The sequence below is a fragment of the Cylas formicarius genome, unplaced genomic scaffold (assembly GCF_029955315.1).
Source record: "Cylas formicarius isolate icCylForm1 unplaced genomic scaffold, icCylForm1.1 PGA_scaffold_5__7_contigs__length_24384050, whole genome shotgun sequence".
Lineage (NCBI taxonomy): Eukaryota > Metazoa > Arthropoda > Insecta > Coleoptera > Brentidae > Cylas > Cylas formicarius.
In genome coordinates, this window is record NW_026844341.1 from 6,291,923 (window position 1) to 6,314,702 (window position 22,780).

The following is a 22,780-nucleotide window of genomic DNA, read 5'->3' on the forward strand; positions in this document are numbered from 1 at the left end:
CTCAAAACATAAACAAAATTAGTCATGGAGCAATATACGACTGAACAACGTGTAAAAATTTTGCAAACCTATTATGAAAATGGCCGATCAAGAAAAAATGCATTTCGGGCTCTACGTAACTTTTTCGGCGAGCAAAATCGACCTTCTGACAGGACAATTTGGAATGTGGCTCAAAAATTTGAGCAAACTGGATCTGTAACTAACCTCAAAGTCCCTCAACGTGCTCGTGGAGGTCGGTCAGATCAAAATATTGCCATTGTTCGCGAAAGTGTAGCCGAAGATCCAAACACATCGATTCCTCATCGATCGCAGCAAGTGGGCCTTACGTGTTTAACCACACAACGAATTTTAACAAAAGACTTGCATCTACACCCATATAAAGTCCAAATAACTCAGGAGTTGAAACCTCGAGATCATCAACAGCGCCGCGTGTTTGCAGAATGGATACGAGAACAAGGAGTTCATTTTTCAACGGAAAAGATCTTTAGCGATAAGACACATTTTCACGTTGGTGGCTTTGTAAACAAACACAATGCTCGTATTTGGGGATTAGAAAATCCAAGAGAGATTGTTCAAAAAGCAATGCATCCTCAAAAAGTGACTGTTTGGTGCACATTTTGGTGCGGAGGAATAATGGGCCCATTTTTTTCGAGGATAATGCGGAGAACGCTGTTATGGTGTTCGCTATCGAAACATGATATCTGATTTTTTCTGGGAGCAGTTGGAAGGTATGGACATTGAATATTTGTGGTTCCAACAGGATGGATCGGATTATCTCACGTAACGGCGATATCAAATGGTCGCCGCGATCATGTGATTTTACTCACCAAACACTATTCCAGAGCTGAAACAGGAGATTAGACGCGAAATAGCCGGCATAGAACCTGAATTGTGTCAAAAAGTGATAGGAAATTTCAATAAACGAATTACGTCATGCCACGTGAGTCGCGGGGGTCATTTAAATAACATTATCTTTCATACCTAATTGTAATACACAAATCTAAAATAGCAAATAAAAATGTTTGTATATTTTTATATTCCTCCGAGTTTTTTTATTATTTTAATGTGGAAACCTTTATTGAATCACCCTTTATATTGTTTGAGAGTGCCAGAGCTATATAAGAAGCATAAACATCGTCTCAGGTAAAGACCTGAGCCGCGGTTAAGGTTGTTTGGTTGATTATAGATTTCTATAGATTCTAGGATTTTTCGTTGGTAAAAGAAATGATTACCAGCAAGAATTTTAGTTTTATAGAATAAAATTTTATTTCCGGTTTCGCGATTGTGTTCGACAACTGCTGATGAGTTTATTTGTCTTAGTCTTAAGGCTCGTTCATGTTCTTTGAGTCTAGCTGATATTTTTCGTCCGGTCTCTCTAATGTATTCTTTGCCGCATATGCATAGAATGCTGTAAGTGGCAGCTCATCTCAGAACTTTTTATATGTGTTCAGTAATCTTTTGAAGTTTTGAATTGAAGAAAGAACAACAGTGGCAAGTATGGGGTAGTTTTCGGACTCATTGTCTTTGGAAGGTTGTGGTGAAGTGTATTTTTGTGACGGAACGATTAATATCTATAATGTGCAACTTATTAGAGAGAAGACCAGATGTAAAATGTTTTAATTCTTGTCTTAGTTCCAAAAGTTTTGTAAATAGTATTACAGTAGCCTGTGGAAGTTTTTTTAAAAAAATTAACAAGTCTTTATCACCTACTGAAACTAGTAAGATTACTTTGTACACTGACTTTTTTGTTAACTTGTAGAGACCATAACGTTATGCCTAACTTTATTAAAAGATCCCATCATGTCAAAACATTCGCCTATAAAAATCTTTCTTCTTTAAATTTCTTCCATCCTGTATCCAACCGAGTTCGATAACCTCTCAAATATGATTCATGACAAAGCTGGAAATCTTCGTTTATTTTCTACTCAGAATCACATTCAAAAATTTGAAAAACTAGCTTCCACGTCAACGACCAAACTCTTATCTACCAAACACTTTCGGACACGGAAAAATCAGTTCTTGCCGAAGGTTCCAACTTCATCCGAAACAAACTGTCATTTCAAGCAACTAATGGAATTCGATTTAAAACCGCAAAAATCCTTAAAAAATCAAAACCTCCTAAATCTAATTATTCTAAAGCCTGGATGCACATCGCAATCCAAAAGGCAGATAAAAGAAAAGCTGCGGTCGTCATGAACACAAATGAATATCAGGAGAAAGAAAGTTTAAGATATTCTTACAGAGGGATCATACCGCCAACTTAAAAAAGATCCCACATCATCTATGGAACCCAACCTTAAATCTGTTTTTAACGCTCTTCCTCTATCAGACTCCATGAAAAAACCTGTCATCCATCATGACTCTAAAATTCCTCGTCTTACCGACTCCCCAAGACACAACATATTTTCTAGCAAAATATCTTCTTCTTCTATATAAAAACCTTTTATAGGGAAACCTGATAGTTTCCTACTAGTTCGTACACTTTCACTTCATTGGAAAATTAAAAGGCATTAGATTAGATCCACAGGATATTCTGGTTAGTTTCGACGTAGAATCCCTTGTTATTATAGTCCCTATTTCTGAATTAAGAAATGTTTGTTCTGGAACATATTTTTCTTATAACTGTCAAATTTTTGAAGAAACTTCGGGAACAGCTATGGCTTCTCCATTATCACCGGTTCCCAACCACTTTACATTTTAAGAAGAAATCTCTAGACTCCTTCCGTCTAAAACCAAAATTATGGAAACGGTACGTTGACCCTGCTAGGTTAGTCATTTAAACTACACCCTAACATACGTAATTTCCCATTCTCGGATATTGTTATCAATAGAAAAATCAGACCTTACATTGGATCATTCTGTTTACAGAAAACCTACGCACACAGACCAAAAATTATTGGTTATCAACTCTCTTGTTTACAGAACCATAAAACTATCTCTCACTGTAAAACAGCTTACATCTGCTTTTCTCTGTAATAATTTCCACATTAGAGATATTAAGCGTTCCATGACAAAATACACATCACCACAACTTTCCCAAGATAATGACTATGAATACAATACCCCACACTTGCCAGTATTGTAATTCCTTACATTCAAAACATTACTGCCCGCATATCAAATGTTCTTAAGAAATATAACGTCAAATCCAGATTTAGCACTTGTAAAAAGATCTCTCAACATCTTCGAGCTTTCAAAGAAAAAATTCCGTTTGAGATGCCACACCACTCTATGCATATGCGGCGAGGAATACATTGAACACCGGACGAACTAAACTCAAAGAATACGAAGACAAATAAACTCATCAGCAGTTGCCAGACACAATCACAAAACCGGACATAAAATTTTATTTACTAAAACTAAAATTCTTGCATGTAGTCACTTTTTCTACCAACGAAAAATCCATAGAAATCTACAAGCAATATTAACCACGACTCAGGCCTTTACCTGTACCCAATAGGGGAATCAGACCTCCGAGGCGATGTCTATGCCTATCAGTCTCAGTTAAGCTAAGTTAAGCTCTGAGGAAGCCAACAGGACGATTGGCGAAACGCCAACAAGTCGACTCAACAGTAACCGACGGAGATGGAATCCAGAAATTTTGTAAATAATATTACTGTAGCGTGAGGAATTTTCTTTGTAAAATGAAAAGAGTCTCTTCATTTTTTATGCTAAAATGAAGCATTTTCGAAAAATTGTTAAGGCACATTCCAAAAGTAAGACTTCTTTAAAACTTTGAATTTTAGACACAAGATTCCGTGCCATATAGAGTTAATAACACTGTCTAATGAATAAAATGAAAACGCATCTATTTCTTACTTCTTTCACAGTGCATATATTCCGTCAACAGAAACTTCCTTAACCAAGTACTGCTCAACGGTGAGTTCCGTCTGAGACGATCATCGTTCAGAGTGTAAAACGTTTTAAATTTCAGCCGCGCAAGCGCACGGAAACGTGAAGCTATTTTTCAAACACAAAATGACCAAGGTCGATTTCGCATCCAGTACCATTACCATCACTAAGTAGGTAGCGTTTTGGTTAGCCTCAAAATTTGAAAATTATCCATTTAGTTTGGACACGGGCGAGATTAAAACCGAGTCGGCGGACTTGGTGGTAGGAGCCGATGGAGCTTTCAGTGTTTTGCGCCAACATATGCAGCTGACGCCCATGTTTGACATGTCGCAGGCTTATATCGAACACGGCTACATGGAACTATGCATTCCGACGGAGCGAGGGACCAACCTCAAACCGAATTGTTTACACATCTGGCCTAGGGGTGAGCGCATTTGCATCTTGTAGTAAATTCGTAAATCCCGTAATATTTTATAAAAGTAGATCGATAAACCGATACTCTGGGGTGGTGTATATCGTTTACGCTCAATAATCCCCCGGAATCGATATTGTTGCCAAAATTTGTTTTTCCCGTAACTTTGTCTAATGCGACACGATAAAGTTGCTGTTGGTTTGAAACTGGATGGTTGTCTGGTAATCGCGACTTGAGATACGAATTTTAGTAATTTGATAATCTGTTATTATTTTTAATTTGTTAAATTGTGATTTTTTCGTGACGGTCTTAGAAAAAGTATAGTATGTTTGGCAAACTCTTTATCTTCCTTGTTTTTCCAATCAATCAGAAGGCAGTATCTATCACCAATCTGAATCAGTATCTATTGGATTTTTTTATTTGTTTTTCTTTTTTAAATTATTAATCGAAATCGACTTTCAGCAGCGAGTTATTTAGCTGTTAAAGCATTTTGTTATTTATTTCAGACCCTTAAACATTTAATATGAAACTGGAAAAGTAAGTTAATTGATTTTTATTTGGAATTTTCAGGTTACGATTCATATGTTTTAATTTATAAATTCTTTGTAGGAATAAACTGACTTGCCAATTTTGTAAATTGGAATTTTCAGGTACATACATCAATTAAAAACTGACCACTCAGACCGATATATAATTTCTACATCTGAAGGATGCAAAAGAACTTGGCATATAATCTGTCCGATGTGCACAAACCAGACTTCCTTTCCATTATTCTTTTCAACTTGCAAGAGGTTGTGATGCTGCAATTAGGTATGACATTAATTTGGATTTGGATAGCTTGGATGCCAGTTTGGATGAACAGGCACATAACAACCAAAGGCTGAAATAAATTCTAAAAAAGAAAACTTTTATTTTTAGGTTTTCTATGTTTTTTATAAGACTTTTTATTAGCTTTAAAATAACAGTATACTTCCATCAGCATTTTATATTTATTTCTAAATTTTTAATAGTTATATAATATTAATATATAACACAAAAAGAGAGGGATAGAAGTGGTACAAATTTCCACCGAAAATTCTATGAAAAACTTTATAATAACTTAATGTTTATTAATAAAAAAAAATTACTAAATGATCAAAATCAGAAGTTCTCCAATAGTAATGTGGTAATTAGTACTGTGCCGATGCCCATAGACACGTCAGTTTAAATTTGACGTCCTGATCGGACCTAGCCACCGCGTTCTGATTGGTTGGCACTGTTAGAAAATCTGGTTATTTTAATAGAGGTTATTTTAACGGTTTTTCAGTAATAGTATATTATGCATCAAGTGTGGTACACGGTATTTGACTTAAAAAGCTTACCAAACGTGTTGCATACTATACTTTTTCTACGACCGTTAGTTTTTGGATACATTTTTGCAAAACGACACATTCAGTGACATGACCGTCAGAACTGACAAACGTCAAAATTGAAGCCGTACGAAAAAATCCGACTGCTCCCAAACCCGTGCGGTTATATTAGATATTTTTTCTACTCCCATCTGCAAAATGCTGTTTACCGCACTTGCTGCATAATATACCATAGTAAAATGAAAAAAGTATTTTCGTTAGCTGCAATAGTATTCTAGATCTAAGCCAGCTTTATGATAATTGATCAAATATTGAAAAAATTGTGCCTGCAGTGGACTTCGGCAGAAACTATTGTCCATCTAATTTGATTTTCTGCAGACCAGAATATTATCTATTTTCCAGGAACTCTTTTACAGTTTCATTCAGTTTCCTGACATACAGCGTCCATCAGAGTCCAAGCTTAGTTTTTTGAGAAAACCTAACATCTAAGAAAGCTGAATCTAATGTGTAAAATTTTGTTTAAATTACATAACATGTATCTCGTGCGATTAAAAGTTCTGTTCTCTCTTTGGATTTCAACTTCGTTGATTTGTTAGGATTTTTCTTTTGCAGTTGGGAGCAGTTTGAGGAAAACTGGCAGTCCGTATCTTCTTTGCTTACTCTCATAATCAGTTTGTACTAATCCTTAATAAGTTTCATGGAAGAGAAGAAAAAGACATTCTCTACCAAATTATCATTTTAGTGTTATTGAGTTATTCTAGCTACCATCGGGCATTATTATGTTGTTTAAAACCTTTTATGCGCTGTTTCACTTAATCGTAGCATATTACATTATGATATATATGATATGGAATTTATCATATAACATCTTTAGGAGAGTTTATGATGATCGCTCTGCCAAACCAGGATACCTCGTGGACCGTCACCTTGTTCATGCCATTCGAGAAATTCGAATCCGTCATCAGCGAAGACGATGTGCTGAGTTTCTTCGAAGCGAATTTTCCGGACTCTGTGTCAGCCATCGGGGAACGAGCTTTGGTGGACACCTTTCTGGGAAGCAAACCGTCATCGTTGGTGTCCATCAAGTGCAACAGGTACCACGCTGGCGATGGGTTTCTTATCGTCGGCGACGCTGCGCATGCGATGGTACCATTTTATGGGCAAGGTATGGTTGTGCGGCGCACTATGTTCAAAATCCCGTATATACTTGATGATAACCAGCTCTTGGAATGGTCCAGAATTACATTTATATTTTTAAAGTAGGCTGTGGAATGTTTGTTTTGTTTGGTAACCATAGGAATAACAAAAAGAATGAACGCTATTGACGTACGGTACGGTAATCATAAAGTCAGATTTTTGACACATGCGCTTTAAAAGTCAATATTTTTTTCGACTCCCGTCTGTAAAATACCTAATTACACGGGAAAACAACAAATGCTATAATGTGCATTTGTCCAAATCACCCGAGGCACCCCAGGCGACGAACACCCGAAAGCGGCCGACACATTTATCCAAATAAAGAGAGAGGTTAAAATACAAATGCAAACACGCCTCACATAGCATAGTACATAGGTTAATTATCTACATAGGTGGTTTCCACTATACAGTGTACTTACAAACAGAATAAAATTAACAGTTTACAAAATAAAGTAGAGGTTATATATATTATAGATAAAAAAAACTTACCACTTCTATTAAACATACTACAATGAAGGTGTAGGTAGGTATATCATTGGCACCTAAACGATTTTTATTTTACAATTTGACCTTTTAAAATAAGTATCTTTAAGTAATAAGCGCTGCTCTTTTCAAAAATTTTAATACAATTTCAATGTTTTTATAATTGTTATCCTGATAACTACTTAGGTAACTTTTACTTTTGGATTCTTGGATATGCTAGGTAGCTGTTCAATTTTTTGCATAATCCAAAGTGTTCTAATTTACAACCATATTCTCAAAATAGTCGCAGCTGAAGTATTGGATAAAAATATTGATAAATCATATTGCTTATTGAATAAATTTAAAAATCATCAATAATTTTAGCTCTGAGAAAAATGGGCCACACGTTTTTAATAACCTTTTATGATTTATTTAGGAGGTACCTAAATACAATTTTACTATGACCGCAATTATTTATTTAAAATAGTTGAGAACCTTTAAACAAACACATTTATGATAGGTTTGGCTCTTTGATTAATTAAAATGCCACTGAATCTTTTAAGCTGAGTCACTGTAAATATTAACAGATGTATAAGGTTGTTCGGAAAGTCATTTCGTTTTTTCCCGTCAGAGGACTTAATTACGTTTTTTCGAAACCAACTTCACACTTAAGCCGCATAACCATTATATGTCTTGAGAGCTGATATTGCAAGGCTTGTGTGTGAAAAAGTTCTATTAATTCTACGCAGTAGTTTTTGGTTGGTGCCCTTTTAAATATGGAGAGCAATAAGCAGCATTTTCGTCATATTTTACTTTTTTACTTCAGAAAAGGTAAAAATGCTGTCCAAGCGAGAAAAAAATTGACGGATGTGTATGGAGAAGGCGTGTTAACAGTACGCCAGTGCCAGAACTGGTTTGCAAAATTTCGATCCGACAATTTTGATGTCGAAGATGCACCACGGTCTGGAAGGCCGGTCGAAGCTGACAAAGATGCGATAAACGCATTAGTTGATGCAAATCGGCGAATTAGCACACGAGAGATCGGTGAGAGATTAAATTTGTCGAATCCGACTGTTTATGGCCATTTGAAAGGCATGGGCTTAACCTCGAATCTCGATGTGTGGGTGCCCCATGTCCTTACGGAGTGAAATTTGTGTCGTCGCGTTGACGTGTGTGATTCGCTCCTCAAACGTCAAGAAAATGATCCATTTTTGAAGCGGATTATTACTGGGGACGAAAAATGGGTTGTATACAACAATGTTAAACGCAAGAGGTCATGGAGCAGAAAAGATGAACCGGCTCAAAGCGTGTCAAAAGCCAACATTCACCAAAAAAAGGTGATGCTCTCCGTTTGGTGAGATGTCAAAGGAATCGTTTTTTTTTTTGAGCTTTTGCCGGACAATACAACGATTAATTCAGAAGTCTATTGTCATCAACTGGACAAATTGAATGATTCACTTAAAGAGAAGAGGCCCGAATTAATCAACAGGAAGGGTAGTGTTCCACCAGGATAATGCGAGACCTCACACAAGTTTGGTCACTCGCCAAAAACTTTTACAACTTGAATGGGACGTACTGCAGCATCCACCATATTCTCCAGATCTGGCGCCTTCCGACTACTATTCGTTCTGGTCCCTGCAAAATTTTTTGGATGGCAAAACCTTTACCTCAAATGAAGATGTCAAAAACCACCTACCTGAACCAGTTTTTTGCCAGCAAGGACCAAAACTTTTATGAGAGGGGAATTATGTTACTGCCAGAAAGATGGCAAAAGGTGTTGGACCAGAATGGCCAATATATAATTTAATAAAATATTTATTTATTATACGAAAACTGTCTTTCATGTTCCCGAAAAAAAAACGAAATGACTTTCCGACCAACCCAATATTTTAAAAACATTGTAATGTAAACAAATCATAATTATTCTCTATCGAGACAAATTCTTTGTCCGCGGAAACCCTTTGCCGGCCTCCCTCCCGCGCTGCCCCGAACGCCCCAATACAATTTGGACGGCCGATCTATCCGTTTCCCACGGATCCGAGCCACTTCGGACGTTTCCGAGATTTTACCGCACGGGCTTCGGAGCAATCGGATGTTTTCGGAGATATTTCCCACGCCTTGAATTTTGACGTTTGTCAGTTTTGATGGTCATGTCAGTGAATGTATTCGTATTGTTTTGCGAAAATGTACCCAAAAACTAACGGTCGTAGAAAAAGTATGAGTGAGTCAAATGCCGTTTACCGCACTTGTTGCATTATAAACTATTACTGTGTTCTGGAGACTTTTTCCCAGCGGTGTTTTACATTTGTGTTTTATAGCTCAATTTGATATAAACAAAGAAACTTTTAAATGGCTTTTTTTTTCAACAAATTGAAGATTTTCAGTATGGAGCGACAAAGTTTGACAAAATTTTATACTCATTTTGTTATACAATATTGGGTTTACTTTGCTGTTCTGTCCAGCTTCTGGTTCCCTCACTGGCAGTGAATGGAGCGGATATTTTCATAAGTTACTTATTTCACTTTTACGCTTTAAAAGGACAGAGCTCTACAAACGGTAAAAATTGCCGCAATCGGCATTTATATTTTTGTAGGTAATGATTTTCCGCGCACGCCTCTAAACTCTTTTTCCCGGAACATTCGACGAGATCATATTGACCATGTCGGCTGTTGAATGTCGCAAGGTTATAGTTTAAAAACGTAATTTTTTCTAAATTTTGTTTTCATAAGGTCCTGTATTATCATAATATGCAGGGCCACTGTATCTCCAATAGATATATGTCTTCGACGCAGATCGGCAGCGCCATGCGCAGCACAGAAGGCATGTGTAACTGGTGGCCTAACCACTTGGTATTAAATAGACCGATGACTAAATAAAATAAATGCCCAACAGCAAGGCGAAAATGTCTTAAACAAACAATTTCGAATTCCACTTTGAGCTACTGTAATTATTTTAGAAAATAATGGTCGCCTTTCTAGAGAAGACACGTTTCGGTTTATTCAGTCCAAAATATACTAATCAAGTGCTACGCGTCCCCTAGCATTGCATAACGCTTTTTTGTTTCTTAAAGCGGAAACTCAAATTGAAAGTACGTCGCATGACTGTGAAAAATGTATTGTAAATGAAATTCAAACATTTAGGATAACAAATAGGATTTAGTTGAAAAACTTGAAAAAATAATTTTTATTTAGTAGTTTGACTAGAAAAAAAGAAAAATTTGACCTATAATATCTAGTAAAGTTTGTTTTGGGTGCAGAGGCTAGTTACAGATCCGTAGCAACTAACTAACCAAACGTGTTGCATACTATACTTTTTCTACGACCGCTTTGGACATATTTTTGTTAAACAACACGAATACATTCACTGATATGACCGTCAGAATTGACAAATGTTAAAATTCAAATGGTGCGGTAAAATCTCCGAAAACTTCTGATGGCTCCCAAACCTGTGCGGTAATATCCCGGAAATGTCCGAAGAGGCTCGGAACCGTGGGACAAAAAAAGACTGGTTCCGCAGGCTAGTTCGATGTATAATTAGGTAGTTTACAGAAGGGAGTAGAAAAAATCTAGTTACTCAGCACATGATAGTTGATTTAAAATTAACAAAACATATGCAATGCAGAAGGGTACAGAAAGAAATATGAGTCTCTATCCCCATTCTATTTGGTGCTTCAATCGTAGGTTAAATGTTATCCCCATGAGAGACTTGTCTTCGAAAATGCAGCTGAAATTATGGTGCAAAAATTATTATATCATTTTAGAGCACAAAGCTTAAATTTCTCCTTCAGGGATACAACTATAGTGTAAACATTCCTTAGATGTAATATATAATCAAAATGTTTCCACTAAAAATGTTAATATCAGTGTCGCAAACATTCTTTTAAGTCCTTTGGTACCTTTGAAACCGCCCTGCAAAAAAAGATTACTACCAAACGATGGTCGTCTGGCAAAATCCAAAGTGCCCATCAAAAAGATTTTGTAGGCCCGTTCGTTTTAGATTTTGTAAAGAAACATCCGAAGTTGCTAGATCAGACGTTGAACATATAGAAGCACAGATAGAAAATCTATCACCAACAAAATTATTCAAATCTTCTGGCCATCAAATTCATGTACAATGGCGGATGGAAATTTTGCCTTTGAAGTATGTTGTATGAAGATGAAATGAAGAAAAAAGTGCATTCGATGAAAGAAAAAAAATTATTCTCGTTCGGTTGATGAAAATAAGGCTCAAAACACCTCTAGCAGTTGTTTTGAGAACTGCCCAAAAGCAATCGAAATCAATGGGTTTGAAAAGCACTTAATCGTGGTTTTCTTATTATTCTCCAAGCTTTATCCAGTGACTATTATGTTGAAGTTGATCAGTTTAGAAATTATATATTGGAGTCTACAAAACTGTTTGTAAGACTTTAACCATGTTGCTGATGATATAGAATCGTTACTTCTACCCATTGATCAGCTGTCTCAGGATGTTCAAGAGTATTTGCTTAAAGAATACAGGCATTATCGAGAGCACGATACCAGAAAAATATGAAGAGAAAAAGCCAATGATGATTTAATTCATATTTTCATACTACTTTCAGATCTTCTGGATTCTTCCTGCGTCGGGTATTAATTAATCGAACTTGCTGACGTTTCGCCATCCTGTTGGCTTCTTCAGAGTTTAACTGAAACATTATCTCATAGCTTCGCCAAATCCAGTGATTTCAAATATAAGAAAATTCAAAATGACGTTTTAAGAAATCCTAAAATTTACTAAAATAAATAAACAAAAAGACATTATTCAATATATCAATACTCGTTTATTCTTCTTTTATCATTTTGTCATAACTAGTTGATATCATTACTGCAAACTTTGCCAAATTGACCAGAGTGCGGAGCACAGTGTTTCAAATGACAGTATTACGCGATCAAAACTTGCTGCGTACAAAATTTCGCCCAAAAAGGTACTCTTCTAGTAGGATATGATTCAGGACACGACGGAAAAATAATATTAAGATATAAATCTCAATTTAAAAGGTTATATAGATACTGGATGATTTTTTTACCGTTACAGTTTTGCAAATAATTAATTTGAAAATAGATTAACATTGTGGCAAATTTAAATTACACTTATCATATTCGATCACTACGGGCAAAAATTTTTGAACCACTAATTGATGTTAGATTTACATTATTATTTATTGGAATTTGTTTTATTATTATTACATTTTATGTTTGATGTTTGCTACGGCCATAGTAATGTTCCGATTCATTCCCTTCTCGTGTGAGGTGATACGTTTACCTTCAAAATTTTTGTCAGAGGCTTCATTATGAAATAAACCAAAATTCGACATATACCCTTCTAAAAATAACCATTTCAATTATTGGTCACATAACGTATCAAAACTAATTCTATGATCACAAGAGTTTGTTTTTTGGAAATAAATAGAAACACTAATTAATGTATTCGGAATAGAAAAATATCGTGTGATAAAATAATGTTTACACTTTATATTGACGGTTAACTTTTATTGTACAAATTTACGAATAAGAAAGTGCGATAGAAAATAATGGGTGTAGGACTTGAATACTTTTTAAATTTCTGTTACCTGTTTTGACTCAGCTAGACTGTGCTGCAAATAATAATTGTTCTGGCGAAAGATTTTGTACAGTTGTATTGCTTTGAAAAGTTTTACGACCTTCTCCCACTTGTTTTCCAACAGCGTGAAAAATTTTATTATTATTATTATGAATTTTACTAAGAACATATGCAACCGATTTTTTTCTTTGTGTCGTCTGTCTAAAAACTAATTAAATAGGGATATATAAAGAGCTTCTATTTTAAAATAATCTTCCTGAAATTTTGTGATACATTTTGTTACGCTTTGTCATAATTTTCGTTTACTTATTTTTATTAAAATTGATAATAGCAAAGTCCTTGCAATTATTAACACTTGCTTTTACTTACCAGCAGAACCATCAGACATTCAATTATATCACTGTTTTGACACGGGACTCCAAAAGTTGACGTTTTAATGATAACAATAAATCACAAACCGAGGCTATTGACAGTTGTGCGCAGTAACGTGGATAATGAAGGTAGGTAAAGTCTGTTCATAGATATAAGAAAGTGACTAACAGGTCCGTACTTTGCTTAGAATTTAATTATTTGGGGTGTTGTTGAACCAGGTTTCATCCAAGTAAATAATTGGCCTTTGTTGTTCTCTGTAAATCCTAATTTTTTGTACATATTCCAGTCGCCATTTCCGAATTCTAAAAGATTCCATTAAAACTTGCCTTTTGTCATTTGTTTTTAAATCTAAAACCCATGTGTTGAATACACTTCCATAAGGTAGTTCCGCCACATTTAACACCGGTTTCATCATTTTCAAGCCTCCTAATTAAGATATCTAATGTAGGCACGCTTTGTTCCTCGTATAACTGGTAAATTTTACGCCGTATTATATCTTGATCACTTTCATCTACACTCGAGAAAATGTCAGCATCGCTTCTTTTTTTCCTCGTTGAAATGGAATTATTCACAATTTTCCATACAGTTGATGTTGGAATTTTCGTCAATGTGGTCGTTTCTTCTAAAGATGCTTGCTTGCTGGCACCACGTTCAATGAGAGTCAAATAAACATTGCTTATAACTTCCTTAGTCTCAATAAAATAATGTTTTCTACATTTAGACTCGCACATATTTTGCATAATTCGCACACGATTCAACATACGCTGTATTACATACGAAATAAGAATGATTACTAATAAACTTAAACTAAGTAGTATACCAAACCAAAGAATATTAAACACAGGTAGGTAAAATAATTTTGTTGCATTGTATGTTAATGACCACCCTTGGATAATCCCATTCAAAAGCAATTGGTCACTTTCTTATATCTATGAGCAGACCATATACTTGATTCAACAAATTGTTTTTGCTGAACTGTGTTGTGCTCCCCGGTTACGATTATGCAGTTCTTATTTACGGGTAATTGGTTCAGTTTCTAATATTTTTTGATCGGCCAGTATAATGATCCGAAACACTGTGCGGCGTAACGAATTTAGCGCCCCTGGTATTGGTATTTACAATCGCCGCAACAGACATTTCAATAAACAGCGTAAATGGAAGAAGAAGAAGAAATTCCTGGAAATATAGTAGCAATGAAAGCTCCGCGTAAAATTGACTAGTTCGTGGTCCCGACGTATCGAGCGATCGCAAAAGTCCGGTTTTTTTATTTTTAATCCTTTAATTTGTCAGATACAGATAAATGTTTTGAGGCAGCGTGATTTATTTTTTCACATACCGTTGATTCATCGACCGCACATGTGCCAACGGTATTTTTAGCGGATCCCTGAGGAGGAAGTTCGACGTTTTATTGTTTGTGTGTGAATTGATACCTTTTGTAAACGAGTTTAATTCAGAATTAAGTTGCGAGAGCGAAGCGCCTTCGAACAAACAACCACGACGCGTTCTAGAATTGGTGGTGTTATATACATAAGCATACAGTTCACAATTTTTATGATTTGATTTATGATAACTTACTTTTTTTAATAACATTTTATTCCTTGATTCCTTTGTACAGGGTGTTTTAAAAAAGAGAAAAATTTAAGGGGGTAGTTCCTTGTTGAAAATGAAGTTTATAATATAACCGTTAGGTCAGGAGCCAACCATTTGGGAGATATTTTACATCTTATCTTAAAACCTAAAATATATAGAATAATAAAATATCCGGGAAGTTTTACTATTTATATTATTATATTTATATGAAAAAAAAATAATTTCTAGAGACGTGTTTAATAGAAACTTTTTGTCTGGTGCAATTTTTCATAAAATTTAGGGTTTCAAAAAATATATATTTTTTTGAAAAATTATTTAGTTGTGGGCTGGCAAACAGTTGAATTTTGTACCAACGTTTATCAATTCTCTTCTAAACATTTACATTAAAAAAAAATTATTGATAAACATTCCTGAAATCAATTGATCTATTCATACGTAAACTATGAAAGCATTTTATTTAAACAATGTAACTTTAATGAACATAACAAGTAAGCAAGAGTCCAGCAATATAAAAATACTATTTGTGGAATGTGGAACATGCCTAGCTTAGGCATTTATTCTACGCATCAGTGAGTTCCTAATACGCTGGAATATGCCTGTATCATTTCTTATGATGTTACAAGACGCAATTATCTTACGTCTTCGATATCCTATGGTAAATATCCATCGGGATGGAGGCGGCGATTGTTAAAGCCCACCTCTTCCTGTGCTGCGATTTTGATGCGCACTACTGCCCAGCGTACAAGGTGGCCAGCTTAAGAAGGGCCTAAACTTTTTCTCGAAACCTACGAGGGTTACAAAATAAATTTAAATACAAACGTTTCTATTAAAATGATCTTTATGTTTTTTATTATTTTCTTAATCGTCACTTTTATAAACAAAGTTACATTTTTTTAAATAGAAATAGAATAGTCCTTTGAAAGACAAATTCAACGATATATATTAGTTAACATAACTTCAGAATTCTGGTTATGTTTAAACCATCATTGTTGGTTTTTTTATTAAACTTTTTTCCATATATCATTTTTACCAAAATAATGCTTTTCTTTAAGCAATGATCAAATTTAAAATATGTTCTTTAAATACGCGGTGTTGTCACGTATCGCAATTTTCTTAAATGTATATATAATATTGTATTTTCGAATAGAAACTTTATAATATAGTACAATAAGACATAAATTCTTTTACATTCATAATTTAAGAATCTTATTAATAATGTATTTAAATGAAAAAAAAACTGTTAAAAAATATTCATATTCTCAACAATATAGACCACATGTCTTTAAAAAATATATAGAAACCTGCCTGTTGAAAGACACAGACACAAAAATGATGACATTGACCTTTATGACATAATCATCGCATTAGCTTTGAAAACAATAGTAGTTCTCTTTTTTGGTAATGTTACTGATTTTTGTCAAGTATCAGTGTATTATAATATTTTAAGGGTATTTATTCGGACTTCCACTATTTTATATTTGTTTTATTAAGTTGCATTTTTGTTGAATCTGTTTTGTATAACGTATACGAAGAAGGAGAAAGTTGACCTATTGGAATGTTGCGATTGCAGCAAAAAAAATATTGGCCATAATATACCAGCAGTTTCGAACACATGGCAGTGCGTTAGTGAAAAAAAGTAGGCGCCGAAAGGTTTTGGATGAAAATATGCAGCTAGATATTCTTCGGCATTTTCAAAATATTCCAGAGACACGTCTTGCCGCTTCAGATGTAGACGTAAGACACTTCAAACATGTTTAAAAATTACCAGTTATAAGCCATTTAAATTCACAGCAGTTCAAAAACTACCAGAAGCAGATGTTAACTCAAGACTTGAATTTTGCAACATAATGATGAATTGGCAATTTTTAGATAACATATTTCAAAATATAATATGGACCGATGAATCAATATTTACAACATCTGCGGTGCTGCAATCATTCGTTTTTTAAACGAAAATTTCAGAGAATGGATTGGACAAAACGGAACCATCTCCTGGCCGGTAGGGAGTCCAGATTTGACCCCGATGGACTTTTTTCGTGGGACACATTGAAAGATATGGCTTACAAAGATAAACTATTAACAGTTTTGAAAGTGCAGCAACGAGAATGAAACGAATTACGTCTCAAATGCCATACACCATTTAGAAATAACATATAGTGCTTGTGTTCTTTAAAACGGCCGACATATTGAAATGCTAATTTAATTAATTTTACTTGTAAGTAATATGCATTAGTAGTCAGTGTTAATTTTTTGTAATAATATCACGTAGACATTTAAACGTAGAAATAAGTAATTTGCGAAATTTGGCAACATTGTGTACAACATATTCTGTTTTTAATATGACTTCTTTACAATGCTCTAAAACAATTGATAAGGAGCTAATTCCTAGTCATATCTTTATAATTTAAATCATATACCCAGTTTTTAATTTTATCTGCCAATTAAGCCATAACGGTAAGTCAGAGACCCGTGCCACGTTATATAATTAAAATTGCTATTAAAGTGGCTATTCGAAAATGCAATAATATACAGGGTGTCTCATTTAAGAAAATTGAGAATAGTAGCATTTTACGAAACGTGGCAAAACCGCGTATTTTAAGAAATTATTTTAAATTTGATCATTGCCTAAAGAAAAGCATTATTGTCGTAAAAATGTAAAATTGTCGTTTAAAATGTTAATAAGCAACCCAACAATGATGGTTTAAACATAACCCGAATTCTGGAGATCGCTAATAGGTTGGAAACTGTGCATCACAGACCCATACTCATATATATCGTTGAATTTGTCTTTAAAAGGACTATCCAAAAATGCAGTAAAAGGTTCTATTTAAAAATTGTAACTTTGGTTTATCACCAAAAAAGGAAAATAAAAAAATAGAGGTCATTTTAATAGGAACAACTTTTGTATTTAAAATTTTTTTGTAACCCCCGTAGGTTTCGAGATAAAAGCCTTAAAAGCCCTTAAAAGGGCCACCCTGTACATTAGCAGTAGTACAGGAGTACTTAGCAGAGATCCATTTCCTAGGAAGGGACTTGTGTCTTCTTGTACACACAGAAAGTAGGGCTCACCAGTTAATTTTAAAAGTCACCTGGGCAAATGCGGATTATCTCAGTCCATGCCAGCTTGTTGCCAAAGTTTTAAATTGCATTGCCCTTCGGCCAAAAACCATTGCAAACAAATCATCCTCGATTCATTGGTGAAAAAGCTTGAAGATTCTCTTTATCGCCTTTCAAAGAAACTTCCACAGGTTATTAAAATACTATTTACAAAATTCCTGGATTCCTCCTCAGGAGACAACTGTTGCAGCAGAATTAAATACTGGTGTGTCAACTGTATGGAGGATATTAAATCAGTACAAAAATCTCCTGGATTCATCCAAAGTCCGTTGTTTATAAATCAAACTTGCCTGTTGGCTTCTTCAGAACTAAACTGAAACTGGCTCGCATACTACTGTGTAACTGCTTATATATGAATGGGGCGGAGCTAAAGAAGGGGCATGAACATTGTCACACGGGATTATTGGCGATACGTCAACAAGTGTGATTTATAAACAACAGACACAAGAGGAACATTTGTACATAATACTCCTTTAATATTCTCCATACAGGTGACACATCAGTATTTAAGGTCTGCTGCAATTCTCCTGATACTGATAATATTTAGCACAGCAACTTCTAATCCAGGTGTTAGAACTCCGCGGTGTCGGCCAATATCAAAACTATTTTTTTCAAGACTTCCAATTTCATATAGCCTTTGATGAAGCCTGATAAATAAAATGTGATGAAGAGGTCCCTAATTAGGGTACGCTAGTGTATAAAGACGACAGCTTCAGAGGAATTACCTTTTACACGTCCATACATAAAATCCCATAATTCACCATTATTGAATCAAAATTCTTACAATTGAACAAAGAAATAATTATTTGATAAATTTTGTTTTAAATTAGTCGCACATTGTGTTCAAATCGAGTAATGTCGAGTAAAGCAATAAAAGAAACGCCCTAAAAAGTGACAACAACCCACTAGACTTCTAAGAAATATTTTCATCTCGTTATGCGGTACGTATTATAAGAAAATCGCACGAGAAAAACTAGTTATATCCATACCATACAAGTGTCTAAATAAAACATATAAGAAACAAATTGTTTATATAATTGCATAATTTTAGTTAAAGTAATGAAAGAATATACCAAAAGTGCGTTTTTACAATTGAAATACTTATTATTCCGCCATATTTGTAGCCCTAATTGTTGACTTTTCAATCAACGTTTATAAAACAAACTACCCCTTTTTTTTCTAGGGTAAAAATAACGTCATTTTACTCTATATGATTCGCATAAATATATTTTATTTCGCGTCTTTGATATTGTATTTTGCTTTTACTCTAAAGTCAACAGCAATGAGTCTTAATCAAAATGTCTTAATAAATATTACAACAATTCTTCGACTACTACGAGCGGGATTACCAAACAATGTTTTGTTATAACACAGTTCATTTTGACAAAACGTTATCAGCTACTGCACTTGATAGACCTACTAGATATTGATTAATCGTCATAGAGGAAACGCGGTTAATATTACAGGAATGAACGCCGGTTTTGAAGACTGTTCAATCCTTCACGAAATCCTAGATGAGACAGAAGACAACATCCCAAAGTCGATAAAAGATTTCAGTAGCAGACGTAGAACAGATGCGCACGCAGTATGCGACCTGGCCATGTACAACTACATCGAGATGAGGGACTTGGTGACTAGACCGACCTACAGACTGAGACGGATGCTCGATTGTTTTTTGGAGCGGCTGTTTCCGGGGTCGTGGACTCCGCTGTACAATTCGATTTCTTTCGGGCACACTCGGTATAGTCAGTGCGTTCGTAATCGGCAGTGGCAAGATAAGGTAGGCGATATATAATAATAATAATAATAATACATAAAAAAGTGTAAATTTAGTGGCAAGGTCTAGCTTGCCGTTACTCATATCTAATCATTTAGTACAGTTACTAACAAGATAGTATTACAGAAAAAAACATTTTTTTCCAAACAAAAAAAATATGTATTCATAACATTGCAATTGAGAAAGTAAGTGTAGGAAGAAAAATGTAAAAAGTACAACGAGCAATAACAGTACGATCTTACTAGTGACATGAAACGAATGCACATCAACAGAGGAATATTACTGAAACTGCGTCCAAAATCATTCAAAGATGCCCAGAAAGACATAGTGCGGTAAACGGCATTTGAGTCACAAGTTTACTTGGCACGAGCGGAGGGCAGCGGAGCTAGTGTTTAATGAACGAGTAGTGACTTAAAAAGTTTACCGAACATGTTCCATACTATACTTTTTCTATGACCGTTAGTTTTTGAGTATTTTTTGCAATACAACACGGATACATTCACTGACATGACCATCAGAATTGAGAAAGAAATTCAAGCTGTGCGGTAAAATGTCCGAAAACAGAAGATTAAACACGTGCGATAATATTCCGGAAATGTCCGAAGTGGCTCGGATCCGTGGGAAACGAAACTGACTTAAAATAACATTTTTCTACTTCCGTCTGTAAAATACCTAATTACGCAGGTCGCTTTACCACGTCAATTTCGTTTCCCACGAATCCGAGTCACTTCCGTTTTTACCGCACGGGTTTGGGAGCAATCGGATGTTTTCGGATATATTTCCCACGCTTTGAATTTTGACGTTTGTCAATTCTGACAGTCATGTCAGTGAATGTATTCGTGTTTTGCGAAAATGTACCCAAAAACTAACGATCTTAGAAAAGCAATAGTATGTAACACGTTCGGTAAACTTTTTAACTCACTCGTTTATTAAACACTCGCTCCGCTCGTGTCAAATAAACTCGTGAGTCAAATGCCGTTTACCGCACTTGTTGCATAATATACTGTTTCCGCGCGCTTGGTCGGTGTATAATTAGATATTTTACAGAAGGGAATATAAAAAATATAGTATGCAACACGTTTGTAAACTTTTAAAGTCACTCGTTAAGTAAACACTCGCTCCGCTCGTGCCAAATAAATTCGTGACTCAAATGCTGTTTACCACACTTGTTGCACAATACTCTATTGCTGCATTCTAACTAAACGATCTGTGAAATATGGCCGTTCTGTGCCTTGGAACAGTCAGAAAATCCTTGTGGACCTATAATGCATATCAGAGACTTATCAAATAAATACTATCGAGTTTCCAGTCTAAGCCAATTAAAATTTGAATCTGAAGGAGAGATGATCAAACCGTATCGATCCATAACAAAATCTTATACAGGACACTTTTTTCTATTTTTGCGAATACGAGCTGGTCAGTATAACACACTGCAGTATGTCAATGTAGATAAAATAATGGTGTCACGTAATTTCAATTTCACTGCCAAACAAAACGAACTGAGATTTAGAGATATGGTTGAAAGCCATCTGCAAATTGATGCGAGCTGTGCTTTTGAATAAATACCATGACAAATGTAGGTTACACTTTATGTCCACGACTCAATATTTCGCCTCCTAAAATGAGATAGTAATAAAATATACATTTGCAATGACGGGGATCACAGGACGGACACTGTGTTAAGTTCATGATAGTTTCCAAAAAATTTTGTATTTCACTTTTTAAGACCTACACACCTCGAATCGTTCCCAAATTAAGGTCCTACTAATTGCTATACAGTAGAAAGACGAGTTTGGTGAATGAAAGTAATGTGACAGCGGCGTTACTACTTTCAATATAATAATCATTACAAGTGCGAGTTTCTTCAAAGTGGACTGTATAATTATGAGGAACTGATTCTTCAGAATGTAACTTTATTTGAATACACAAGAGAAAAACCTAATACACAATTCTTCGAAGCAGATCAGTTTCTTTTCAATTTCACATTACGACTGAAATGAGAGGACGATTGAAACAGAGAGAGAATAAAATCAAAATCTTTATCAAGTCAAGAATACGGCTAAGGTTACTAATTTTTACAGTTCAACAATGATTGCTAGCTAACTCTCTCGCATTAGGAAACAGTATATTACCCAGAAGATATATTGGTTATTGAGGTAAGTTGTAGGTAGTGAAAAAAAAAGGTTCTAATTTGTTATACATAATTTTCTCATTTCTCGACTTATTCAAGTACCTGAAGATTTATAGATTAATTGAAATTTGTGTCGCTGTCATGCAATCTGAAACTCATAAAAGTCAGATTTTATACAAATACTAGTAGGAACACTTCCAGAATACTACTTTTGGAGAAAGCTCTCATATTATGGGGGTCAGTTCCGAATTGGTTAAGCGTACTAGGAGCTTAGTTAGTTGAATCAAACTAAGTATAAAAGAGCTACTTCCTCGAGACCACAATGCTCTTCCAGGAGACGAAGGACGAAGATGTGCTGGCAGAAGGAAAGTAATTAATGAGTGAATCTGTTCACGTTGGTGACTGAAAACTTTCATATTGTATATATTTCGTTCAAAATTTTGACATTTAATTCTTTAAAGCGAGGGACTAAAGAAACATCAAAATATTGTACTTCTTACAGAAGTCTATCCTTGAATGTAATTAGTTCAGTAAACGGAATTGGTGCCGCAGGTATAAAGAATTTTTAATTTACCTTAGGACGACTAATTTATTAAATAAAAGGGTTGCCGGGAAAAATTAATTGTAGAATACGAATAAAGCGGCATAACGAGTAGTAACTAAAGACCCTATAAAATTCGTTTTAACAGAAAAATACTCGGAAAAGAAAATTTATTTTTCTATATTAAATTGGCTCTAGCTACGATTCTAATATTATTTTAACTAACCCATATTATCAATAGCCAAAGTGAAATTAGTTTCGGCATTGGATACCAAAAGCTATAGACTATTTCAGACAACATTAGAGCAATAAAATGAGAAATTTAGTTTGGTGCCGGGCCATAGGCGTGGGTAAACTTTGTGCAATAAAATTACTTTTGATCCCTAATGCAATCAATAGAGAG

The 22,780-nt window shown here is 34.8% G+C and overlaps 1 protein-coding gene across 1 annotated transcript in view; it reads left to right on the top strand.

The window, feature by feature from the left end:
- Positions 1 to 22,780, top strand: part of LOC132702039 (kynurenine 3-monooxygenase) — a 39,688-nt gene that overhangs the window by 15,332 nt on the left and 1,576 nt on the right. Inside the window, exons 4-8 of the mRNA XM_060670437.1 lie at positions 3,831 to 3,879; positions 3,935 to 4,022; positions 4,071 to 4,276; positions 6,488 to 6,778; positions 19,395 to 19,708. Of these exons, the coding sequence (XP_060526420.1) occupies positions 3,831 to 3,879; positions 3,935 to 4,022; positions 4,071 to 4,276; positions 6,488 to 6,778; positions 19,395 to 19,708 (948 nt within the window). The remainder of the gene's footprint in view (positions 1 to 3,830; positions 3,880 to 3,934; positions 4,023 to 4,070; positions 4,277 to 6,487; positions 6,779 to 19,394; positions 19,709 to 22,780) is intronic.